The 12,445-nt window shown below is 41.5% G+C and overlaps 2 protein-coding genes across 6 annotated transcripts; one reads left to right on the forward strand and one right to left on the reverse strand.

The window, feature by feature from the left end:
• Nucleotides 1–333: 333 nt before the first annotated feature.
• LOC104587397 (uncharacterized) lies at nt 334–6,860 on the reverse strand. Of its 5 annotated transcripts, none has more exons than XM_010244999.3 (12): nt 6,450–6,860; nt 6,168–6,300; nt 5,587–5,656; nt 5,183–5,266; nt 4,749–4,865; nt 3,847–4,281; nt 3,342–3,742; nt 2,134–2,233; nt 1,972–2,031; nt 1,807–1,893; nt 1,458–1,586; nt 334–909 (listed from the first exon to the last, which is right to left on the reverse strand). In XM_010244999.3, exons 2-12 carry the CDS (start codon nt 6,275–6,277, stop codon nt 607–609), a joined length of 1,896 nt encoding a protein of 631 aa, XP_010243301.1. In that variant the 5' UTR covers nt 6,278–6,300; nt 6,450–6,860; the 3' UTR covers nt 334–606. The 5 variants fall into 5 exon arrangements, with proteins under 5 accessions (XP_010243301.1, XP_088748686.1, XP_088748684.1 ...); XM_088892560.1 differs by having other exon boundaries at nt 3,886–4,281; nt 6,450–6,846; XM_088892558.1 differs by having other exon boundaries at nt 3,853–4,281; nt 6,450–6,846.
• A 3,540-nt stretch (nt 6,861–10,400) lies between these two features.
• LOC148803707 (uncharacterized) lies at nt 10,401–10,979 on the forward strand. The gene has a single exon (XM_088897228.1). The coding sequence runs from the start codon at nt 10,401–10,403 to the stop codon at nt 10,977–10,979; it is 579 nt and encodes a 192-aa protein (XP_088753354.1).
• The last annotated feature ends 1,466 nt before the right edge of the window (nt 10,980–12,445 follow it).

The raw sequence follows: 12,445 nt of genomic DNA on the forward strand, positions 1-12,445 counted from the left end.
TTTTTTTTATTGCAGTACAAATGAAGTAAATTAAGACAATAATGCATGTAAATAAAACTCAAAAGTCAAAACAAAATTAAACGAGAATTTGTCTCTTTTTCATTTACACTCCCATGCATTTGTACTAATACAAATAAGATTGCACTGCCACTGCAACCAAACGCAGCCTAAGGATTTATCCATCGATATGTTTTCTTGTGTCAAGAATAGGACTGTTTGCATCGGTCGCATGAAGAAATATACTGGTTTGGTAATGTAGCATGTATACAGACTACAGTCAACAAAGGCAGCAGGAGGTTTTAGGTACTAGGTTCAATGCACAAATCAAAACACTTTTTCACAACTACAAAACAAAGATACTTCTCATTACATGATACAGAAGAACAATTATTACATTGGACAAGACAAACTGCAGGCAGCCTTTCTACCTTCCTATCTCCTGCTTCATCTTCTCTTTTGTTTGTACAGACAAGAAAAAAGGAAAAATTAAAAAAAAAAAAAAACTAAGGCTTTCATCTTGAAAAACCAACTCTCATGAACTCATACAAGTTACAATCATGGTGTTTTCCTTGATATGAAGATTCTGGCATTTATCAATGTAAGCAATCATTTGACCAGTTCTTTGGATATCAGATACCGGAATGCAAAATTATGAGGAATCCATTCGATGCCCTTATGAGATTTTCCTTGCTGACACCTGAGCTTGGTCTTCCTTAAAGATTCAGGCATACACTGATGAACCATCTCCAAAATGCCAAGTGGACACAAACCAGAATCCTTTGCAAAAGACTCTACAATCTTTGGTAGAAGGATTTTTTGTTCCTTGCGTACACCAAAGGTAGCACGAATGTACTCCTCTTTTGCAGCTTCCAGCTCCTGGAACACTCTCTTTGGTGTGTATATGCGGACCTGAAAATGTAAAAAAGATATGGCTCTAAATAAAACAATATTAAGTAATGGACAACTATCATAAGACATCATATGGTTGGGATATCTTTATCTCTTTCTGTTCTTTTTTTTTTTAGATTGATTTTTTTTTTTTTTATTGTTGGAGTACCAACTCATGACGGCGGTTCTACAAGTTCATCTATATCTATGACCATAACTTTTAAGGCCAGAACTAGTCAAAAATTACCTCAACTGAGAATGTGCTAGTCTAGCCATGTACTCATTGCCAATTTTTTCTACTTAGAAAATGAAAGGTTGATTATCATCCAGATATTTAATCAAGCATATGCAAATAATTGTTCATGTTGGATAAATTAGAAATATTTTTGGGTGGGTATCTTCTATAAAACGCTAAAGACCTATGGGCACATGTAAATGTCAGGCAGATCCCAAATTTGCTTTTACAGGAAAAAAGTGTTGCCTGACAAAATAAATCATCTAGAAAAAAAATACATTTCATACTAGAAGAAAGATGAATAAATGGTAAATAGATTTTGGATGAAGGTTACCGCAGGATCAGAATGGCTTCCTGAACAAAGCGCAAAATATAGAAGTGGCTCTGGATGGTCAATTGCATATGCTTGGCGATCATCCCCAGCCTTGAATTTCGCTTTTGTTGAAAATATCAAACGAAGCCACTACAAACAAAAGTAAAATTCATTAGCCCCTTTACAAACATGCAGTTAGATTGAAATTCCCATAAGCATAAGTCAGAGAAAAGTTAAAATCATTTGGAAGGAAGAAAATGGTGTACAAAAAAAAATCCAGAAGAAAAAATTATGGAAAATACAAGTACTTATTGAACATAAACATAAAGATTCAAAATATTCAGAAGAAAATAAAAGTTATTTGATCTACCTGTCCAGGCCGAGGTATACGACATCCCAGAATAGAACTCTGTATTGTGTCAGCACTTATAGTGTGACCCCCCACATTATATGCAGACTGGATTGTATACATGTATTAGAATGGAATCCTGACAGAATTTCCTTCTAAAATGAATAGCAATGGGGCCATGCTCACCTTGAGGAGTAAAGACACTCTTTTCACGTTGTTTTGTGGAACACCATAAGCCAAAAATGTCTGTAGAAGAACACAGATAAATGGTTTACCATTCAATCACAGCACAAATAGAACAAGAAGAAAAAATCACAAATATGTCTAACAAAAAGAAAATATCATTACATGCATCACCAATGCATTATGTATGTTAATCCAGAATGCAAGTTTCTCTTCATGCTTCATCCTCCTAGGATCGACTTCTTCCAACCGACAAACAAGTGACCTGCAAGAGAATATCTTGTCCTTCAAGCTTATAAGGACTAGGAAAACATTTACAAGGGAATAAAACAGCATTACCATCATAAGGTGATTTTCCACCGAAATAGTTCTACCTTTCTAACACCAGAAAACAAAGACAAGTATGCAATGTTGTAAAAGTAGGCAGGGTGATATCAAATCAGCATAATCAACTTTGTTCCGTGATGGTTCTAGATTAGACATTTATTCAACTCTAGATCCATTTAGTAATTTAGATGAACATAGTCTAATTTGAATTATACATAAACTAGTGTAGGGGCACGTGCTATCCACACGTGCAAGTAAGGGTAAGATATAAGTCAACATTGCGTAATCAAATTTAACTTTATAGCCTGCACAAAAACCAAGGCAAGCATCCGCTTTATATAGTATAGATGTAATATCATCAGATAAACATGATATGATAGGAGAACAGAATGTCTGACTTCACCAAGGAGTACCGCACTCAACAAGTGAACTCGGAAGATTGTTAGGCTTTTCTTAATGGTAACTGAAATGTTTTATTAGTTTATCAAAGAAACATTATGCACATGATGCCAAGCATCCTTCTTCATAGACTGGACTTATCCGCCTACCCTTCTAGATTTATCAAAGGAGCACTGTTCAGCATTCTACACAGAAACTGGATCCTAATCAATGCTAGATGTTTCAATAAGGATTAATCTTGATTCCAATTGCATATCTATTATTCCATCCTTGGTTCAAAATGAATGATAAGAATGAGAAACAATTGATTGACTCATAAGGATAAGCAATGCTTTGAAAACCAGATTGCTGCCTAGTTGAACCTGGTTTAACAACTGTTATTTGCTCAAAAGTCAAAACCATGATTGACCACAACTGAACCATTGGCCTTTTAACAAGTTCCCAATTTCCCATTATTGCCATTTAGTTTTATTTTATCTCAGTCCATTCATGTCATCGTGCTGGTGTCAGTCAAGCCAGTCGAACCATAATTGAGCCAGCAGAACTGTGAACTGGAAGCTTTCCCAGTTCAGTGTCCAGTACAGTTTTCAGAATACTGAGACAAAGGTAAGTGCAGCAAGTTAAAACACTAAGATCACAAGTCTCACCTAAAATTTTGTAGCATGTCTTCAATATCACTCAGCTTCTGACTATCTCTGCAAATCAATGGCACTTCTACCATTGTACTATAAGGGCCACTGAACTCTTTTAACCCTTCCACATTGAAAGGATTATCTAACCGTGCATCAAAAGAATAGTCCTTCCTGCACCGAGGGCTCCATGCATCACAGTGGTTATGTGGAGAAAATGCACTCACTGATGACATTGATGAAATAGGAGATGAAATGCCATTCTGCATTAACGAAGGCTCTGCAAGCTTGCAATATATAGCTGACATGCACTTAATCATATCTTCAGAAATCCTGTTAGGTGTCTCAGGGACATGATCAGAGATTCGTGTACCCAGATGTTCAGCCAGACTGATTACATTAGAAGTAGCATTTTCGGCCTGCAGTAGAGAAGCAATAGAAACTCATAATTAAGGAGAGAAGAGGCAATGTCAATTAACAGAAAATCTAAAAACAGATAATTATATTAAAAGAGTTAAGCTACCTCCACCATAGATAAAGGTTGGGAATGGCATGCTCGTACAGCTTTAGCTACAGCATCCATTGAAGAAGATCTAGAAGCTGTATGTTGCGATAGTGAGGAATGGCTGCGGTGAATGCCTGAATCTAATAACTTCTCTGTATCCCCAATAGCATTAAATTCCTTCTGTGGATCAGCAATTGGATCTTGTGTCAATGGCAGATTACCAGATTGAATTGTTAAATCTTCTCTCTCTGATCTTATATCAGGTCCAGTAACTTCTAGAAACATCTCTTTCTGTGTGAATGAGGGTGATTTTAATCTTTCATCCGTGGCAGATGGAGATAAGGAAGAAAATTGCTGGTCAAATGCTTTCCGGTACAACGAGAGAAGATATTGTTCCAAATACACAACTTCCAATTCTAATGTGGCAATCTCCTTGATCAATTCCGTGGCAGGCTGAATTCAAATAAAAGAGCACTTTTATTAGTTGGTTGAAGCTAGATGTCGTAAGTTAAATGGTTAAAAACAAATTTTGGGGCAAATAAGAATGTATTAGTCATTTAGGCTAAATTTGGAAGGAGTACAAATACATATATGTACAATGCAAATACATAGAAAATATAAGGTTTTGCACTCTACATATTTGTATTTGTACTACTTCCAAACTAAGCCTTAGCAAACTGAAGTGCAGTTTGGTGTTAGAAATGGTAATATTTAAAATGGTAATGCTAGAAAACCAACACAATGACATTAAGACAAGCCCTATGAAAATAAAGAAAGACAACCCTTACATACCATTACTCCATAACAGAAAATGCATCTAATTAACAATTATGCCCTGCATTACTAGCAAATAGTAATGGTTTACATATACACATGAAAAATGTTTCTCTGTTCCATTAGCAAAAGCAGGAAAGCATTACCTTTGGCATTAAGTTCTCATTTGAAATATCGCTAGAGGAGCTCCTATAGCCCAATGCCTTTTCCAGAGCACACCGCACAACAAATTGATCTTGTAACCGTTTTTCAAGCTGTAGAATCTGCATAAAGGCCAAATATCATAAAAATAGGTAGAGGGAAAGACTAACCAACAAGGTAGTCACAAAGTTGAATCTTATCAAGCATGTACATGAGGTAAATGGATCACAGACCACTGACTTTAAAAAAAAATACTGACTTTTGTCAATGATTAGACATAACAGAAAATAGATTAAACATAATTTTACTTAAGGTGACTTTTTTTATGAAATACTTAAGGTGACCTAGAATTGGCATAACCAAAAATGCCAAATATCCCCATAGCCTTGTAGATTTTCTGAACAGATTATATTCTGAGTGCAATTGTTCAGCTCCATACCTCTTCCTTCAATGAACATTGGATGCCAGTCCTAGGGGAACTGTTCATCTTGGATTTGTCGTCACCTATCACTTGTCCCATATCCTTGTGCCATAAAAGATCTCATGTCAAACATTTGAACAATGCTTACAAGTTAATTGTTCAAAAGGAAATATTTTCAGAAAGAGGTCATCATGTCGACTGTGTGTCTATAACAGTCACGTACTCCAATTAGCAAATAGAAAAGCCCAAATATCAAGAAATTGAAGGTCAAGGCATTTGTTCTGCTAATGGTTTTTACTCTAAATCTAAGAGACTCGAGGTGATGTAAAATAAAACATCATGCAAATGTGAAGAGAGAACCTCCAACTCAGCATTCTAAAATTTCTAATATAAAAATGCCAAAGAAAAAAATGATATCTTACCAACTTTGGACGATGCGGATCTTGAGGGGAAACGTTCAAGTTTTCTTCCTTCACTTTCTCGTCTGGATCACTGTCATTACAAAGACCTAGTCTCAGTCACACAAGCTCTTTGGCAAGTTAAAATTGCATTTTTCTAATCTAACCGAATAAATAAGAACTTTCACACCTCTGTTTCCTCAGGGATCCTCAAAATTTTTTCATCCCGCTCCCATACCCCCAGCCCATTTGAGAATGTCTTCATCACACAAATTTACTTTTACTTTTAGGCATATAGATAGGGAGTGGGGAGGAATGATAACTGCTACAGTCACAGACAAGACAAAGCCTCATGCCTAAATGCCGCTAGACAAAAAACACCACATAACAGCAATTTTAACTTGTGTGCGTTTATGTGTTTGTGTGTTGTTTTTCTACCCCTGTTACTGTACAAATGGCGGAAGGCACAAACGATATATGCAGCTATACAAACTCCAATCTCTAATTTTCTATTTGCCAAGAACCCATAGATAAACACTTGTATTGAACTACAAAAGATAGAAGAGGAGAGAAATGAATGAAATTGTAGTAATGAGATTAGCTACCTTTTTGAATGCATGTGTCTTGTTACTTGCATGGACTTCGATGGGTTCAAAGTATAATCCTGCAACTTTACTTCTTGCGGTTTAATGCCAGAGCTCGCTTCAAACCCCATTTCTTGAAGATGTGTTTCAACAGCTGTAATTCCAAAAAAAAAATTAAAGCAGAAAAGACAAGTGTTCAGGAAAAAACGAACAGAAAGAGAAAACATCCAACAAACATTTATTAACTCATAACACCTATCTGAAAGACACAGACTGAGAGAGCGAGAGAGCGAGTTAACCCACCCAGATTGCAGTTGAAAAATGACCCGCCAAACCCACAGGTCCAATGGTCAGATGGCTTCTTCTCAGTGCCTGATTAGACTCAAAAGTGCTGCTAACACTTGCATTGCAGCAACCAGGAAACGATCACTTGGTGAGAACAGGCTCTGAAGGAAGAACATTACTAGTCTTTCCTGCTCGCCTGAAGGGAAGGGCCAGAGTCCACAGGAGTACAGGACTTCTTCTGTAATTGTGGGCTTTTGAATTAAAAAGAAGAAAATCAGTTTGTGAGCTTTTAAACATGAATTGAAGTCTTATAGTCTTCAACGTCAATGTTTCTCAACCAATCTAAAAGGGACAAACTGGAGGAAGGGAATAGTGGGTGTGAACTCTGAAGTGTACATAGAATAACCCAATCCCCACATTGACACTTGCTCAGTATTCTCGTTATGTAGGCAAGTGGGAGTTGGTGACCGTCCCTGTCACGCAGCAGCTTACTTTCATACACATGATATTTCCAGTTACATTTCCAAATATGCCCCTATATCACAGTAAGTCAGTAACTGGTTCAATACATTTTACACCTATGGTTTTAGTTTGACCCCGTCTGACTCTTTTGGATGTGTTTGTGGTGGAGAGGTGGGACATGCATAGAGACAGAAGATAAAAGAGTGTGTAGAGGAGAAAGAGCGGCCTCAAAAGGGCTGAAAGGGAAGGGACAAAGGAGACAGAGATAGGAGGCTTGATGGGTTGTAGCATGGATTTCTTAATTTCTTCTATGGTCAATTGTAAATGGCTAATGTCTTTGGAACCAATTTGAGATACTGGGATTGTCCTCCAGTGTCAAAGGACTAACGTTTGTCACAGAATCCCTGAATAAATTAATAAGCTTATGAGGCTTGACCTTTGGCAAGGCCGATACAAAAGAAAAGTTGGGATGTGGGATGGTGGCCAGGCTCCCTTTTTTTTGTCGTGAAAGGGACATTCAAAAGCTTCTTTTCTTTTTTTACAACAATAAATAAATGGGTGGGAACTGGGAAGGAGAGAGAGAGAGAGAGAGAGGCTTCTTTGGCTTTCCTTTCTATGGGAGAATGGAGATTGCAGAAAAGGTCAAAAGCTTTATTGTAAGCATATGAGTTTATATGCTATACAGCCTAGTCTAAGAGCGGAGCCGACCGGATAGAGCTGAAAATATGAGCCTTCTTTTGGCGGTCATGGGTAATTGGCTAACTGCTTCATTTCTATCAAACCCTGATGTGATGTAGACCCAAATGAAACGAAGATGTCTGTCCTAACATGGAAAAATAGTTAAATGTTTGGTAAAGCTTTTCCTTCCTTTTGTTTGAGAAATGATGTCCTATTTGGGCAAATTGTCTCCACCAAAATAAATAAATAAAAAAAATTTGAAAGAAAGAAGGAAAGAGGAGGATGGAGGGAAAAATTACTTCAAATGACTGATTTTGCGTTTGCCTAGTGATTCTGACTGGAATTGCATCCAGACAGACGAAAATGCAACATTGAACTGTAGAATTAGACCTCATTCGGTTGGAGAATGTGGAACAGGACCTAATAATATTGTTGAATTATTTGTGCCATTTATGTTTGTAACTTGTAAGAGAGAGTTTTCGTTGAACAGGAGATATCTCTTAGACTTAGAAGAGCAGTATAAGCTCCAAGAATGACCAGAAGAAGGGGTGGTTTTCATTTTTCATTATCTATTCAAACAATAAAAATGCCGTCATCAATCCACCATTCTCGAGAAGACCAGTTTTCAAGTGAAACAAGTGACAGACATGCTTGTGGTTCAACGAAACAAGCAAGTTATTAAGACACTCTTTAATTAATAGCGGATTACCCAAGCAAGAAACAGCACGTGTTTATAAGCCACAGACTCCCATTCTATTTAGATTTTAAGCCTTGTTTTATGGAAAGACTAGGTAGAAGCCGATGCGTTTGTCTCTGTGATTTAAAATTATTTGGCTTTTTTAGATGTCTTTAACAAACATGATACATATGAGGTTTCCCTCTAAATTTAAATTTTTTAGGAAGGTCAATCAGCACCAAGATTAGGGAAAAGGAACAAGGAAAATCAAAAGAACTAGGGCTAGCTATTAAATAGGTGAAATTTTAAACAAGGCTTATCTACCCTACCATTAAAAGTTGTTTCAAAGCTCATCAACCTGAGGGTTTGATTCTTAGGTCAAACGGTCTGATCGTTTGAACCGAATGGCCAATTCTGACAAAAATTAAAAATATAAAAAAGTGGCCAAAATCGTTGGATGGTTCAAACGGTTTGACCACCAGGTCTGCAATTTGCTGACCAAATCAACTGTTTTTTGCAAAATAATAGTTCTGGGATAAAACGGACTGATTTCCGATTTTTCCAGTCCAATCTGATTTTGAAAACCATGCTTCAAACTATAAAATAAGCTAGAGCAGAAATAGAAGAAGAGTAACACACATTTTCTTTCAAAGCATCAGCTAATCGGGATCTCATCTAGGTCGCATAGTGTTCAAATCAGCCCCGCACAAGGGGTGCCCACAACGTCTCACAGCACATCTCAACTGTGTATAGAAAACATCGCCCAGTGATAAGTGATGTGGGGTGACCCAACCCAGCCCATTTGAGGATGGGAGGCCCAGCCCACGAGCGCCAAATCAGGGAACGAGATCCACAAAAGCAGGGGTTATCCTACCCCCATCGTACGGAGCCAACCGCAATGCACTCATATGACCCTGCCAAACCCACTGCAGACCCTCGTACGGCTCCCATCTCAGGCGTTCATCTCCACCTACCTCGAGGCAGCTCAAGTATAAATAGGGGTACCCCCTCCTGATAAAGGGGTTACAAAAACTCAAGACCTACAGCTATTGGCATAATAGCTATTGCAATAACTGCTATTATGACTTTAGTCTAGAACTATCTACCAGGATCCTATCCTGGTACTCTCCCTTCGTACCCTGTACTAACTTGACCGTCGGAGACTCTGCCTCGGGTTCTCACCCGGGGCCCCTAACGAGCTTTTGCCTTGCAGCACTTCGGCCGTCTACCCACGGCTTCTACCGTATCTAGAGTCCACCCCACCTCGGCCTATACACCTCTGCCTCAGCAACGATCTCTCCAAGTCCTCAAAGCCTTCGGCCAGCCTTCGAAGTCCAGGGACGGAATTACTTTGTTGTCCTCGGCCATTTCAAGCAGGTGCCACCTGTGGGAATGACACTGATACGTTCCCCGAAAGAACTATAGCAAGTTAACAAGTCCCCAAGCTCCAACCAATCAACATGGTACGAAGAACAAGAGATACGCAAAATCTTGTCACCAGTGAACAGTTCCAAGACGTGCTCAACCGCCTGGAATATTTGACATAGCAAGTCGAGAAAAACTTCCCCCAGGCAGGAGATCACCCCCAAGGTGACTGCCCTGTCGGGGAGTCAACACAGCCTGGCCGGCACGGGTCCACCACCCATTCAGCCCCCAGCCTCGGCCATGCGGAGTTGGCCAAGCCCTCAGAGTCTGGCAACAATCACCCGTCCGACCCACGCTCTAGCACCTTTAAACCTCCCATCAAAAGGGAGGAAGAACCGAAACAGTCGGAGGACACCTACCAGCCCTCCAAGTAACACCATTGACATCAGAGGATTGACACGAGGGACAAAGGCGGGCGCCGTGATCGCCCCAGCGCCCACTCCAGGGCCGAGGGCTGGCATCGAGCCTCTTCCCCTCACGTTTCGGACCTCTAGGGCGTCCCTAACAACCATCGCACTAAATGCAAAGCACGCGGTCTCAACTCCGAGCACTCCGGAGTCCATGCCGAGCACCACCATGTTCGTGAAGTCTGGGATGGCACGCAGGCCATGTCCGACCCCATGTTCGCCAAACTCTGAGCCAAGCTCGAAGCTGTCAAAGCCGAGCTCAAATAGGTGAAAGAGGGTCGAACTGACACCTCGGCCAGACAAAGCCCTTGCCAAGGGAGAATGGATGCCTTCTCCCCTGATATCATCGCCAAGCCTCTACCCCCAAACTTCAAAGCTCTCGCCTTGGAGATGTATGACGGGAACACTAACCCGAATGACCACCTAGAAAGCTTCAGGGCACTCATGATCCTATATGGGTACTCCGACGCCTTGACGTGCCGAACTTTTCAAGCAACCTTCAAGGGAGTCGCTCGGCGGTGGTTCTCAAGCCTCCCACCTCGGTCCATCAACTCGTGGGAGCAATTTTCCAGCATGCTCCTGGTACGTTTCATCAGCAGTCGGCGCCCTCAAAAGAGTGTTGTCTCGTTGATGACTATCAAGCAGAAGCGAGGGGAAAGCTTGCGGTCATACATTGACTGCTTCAAGAAAGAAGAACTTAAGGTCCACGACCTCAACTCCCTAGTCTCCATGCATGTTGCTATCAGTGGGCTCCTCCCAAGCTCTGCCCTCAAATGCCCCATGGACAAAAGCCAACCGAAGACGAAGCTGGAGTTCCTAGAAAAGGCCCAGAAGTATATTGGGGTTGAGGAGGCCTCAGCCACGGACGCCCATGAGAGGGGCGCGGAGCACTGGGACTGAGCCCCCGAGAAGAAGAGAAAAAACGGAGACCAGAGCCGCAGCAACAATAACAACAACAGAAAGCCTTCGGCCCCGACCTTGGCTTACAATCAGCATATGCTACACAACTCCACCCACACGCAGATTTTGATGTAGATCGGGCAAGAGAAATTTATGAAGTGGCCCGAAAAGTTGAAGAAGAACCCCCATTGGGGGAATCCTAAAAAGTACTGCAAATTTCATCGAGGTATGGGCCACGACAGTGAGAACTGCTACGATCTCAAAAACGAGATAGAGTCCCTCATTCGTTGAGGCCATCTCAAGCAGTACGTCGGAGGCGAGGCTGGCGCCTCGTCCTCTCAGCAATAATAGCAGCACCAGCAAGCAGCAGGCGTCATCGACGTCATAGTGGGAGGCACAACCTCAGGTGGAGCCTCGGCTTCAGCTCGCAAAGCCTATGCCAGGCAGCTAAACATCCAGGGGCCGGCCCCCAAGAAGCAGAAGCAAGAACCCCTCTCCTTCACGGACGAGGACCTGAAGGGGGTATTAGTCCCCCAGGACGTCGCATTGGTGGTTTCGGCCATCATTGCAAAATTCATAATCAAAAGGATCCTTGTTGACAGTGGCTCCTCATCCAACATCCTTTTCTATGAAGCTTTTAAAAAGATGAAGATAGCTCTGGAGCGCCTTCAACCAGTAAATGCCCTACTATTTGGCTTCTTCGGCAGCATCGTCAAACCAGAGGGAAAGATTTCCCTACCGGTCACAATAGGGATGGAGCCCTTGTAGGTGACAAGGATGACAGAGTTCCTGGTCGTGAAGATTGGCTCACCCTATAACGCCATCATGGGCAGGCCAAGCCTTCACGCACTCCAGGTAGCCATTTCTTCCTACCACCTCGCCTTGAAGTTCTCCGCCGAGCATGGCGTCGGGGTCATTCGTGGGGACCAGCATGCCGCCCGTCAGTGCTATGTGGCAGCGCTGAAGGGAAAGAATAAAGAAGTTGTGCCACTAAAGGGTCTCGACCTCAAGGAGGAGTCAACAAGCCAAGGCCAGTTAGCTCAAACTAGAGGGTCTCGGTCCCCCTAGACGAGGATGAACCCTACAAAACAGTCCACGTCGGGTCCAACCTTCCCCCCGACATCCTATCCAAACTGGTAAGTTTCCTCAGACTCAACGCCAATGTCTTTGCTTGGTCAGCCGCTGACATGCCCAGAATTAACCCTTCGGTCAGCCTGAACCCGTGCTCTAGGCCAGTTTGGCAAAAGAAGAGGAACTTTGCACCGGAACGCTAGAAGGCCATAGAGGAGGAAGTTGAAAATCTACTCAACATCAGCTTCATTTGAGAGGTACACTACCCTAACTGGTTGTCAAACGTGGTTATGGTAAAGAAAGCTAACGAGAAATGGCAAATCTATATTGATTTCATAGGCCTTAACCGAGCCTGCCCCAAGAACAGTTTTCCTTTGCCGAGGATAAACCACCTC

The sequence above is a fragment of the Nelumbo nucifera genome, chromosome 1 (genome assembly GCF_055504915.1).
Source record: "Nelumbo nucifera cultivar China Antique chromosome 1, China Antique-T2T, whole genome shotgun sequence".
Taxonomy (NCBI): Eukaryota; Viridiplantae; Streptophyta; class Magnoliopsida; order Proteales; family Nelumbonaceae; genus Nelumbo; species Nelumbo nucifera.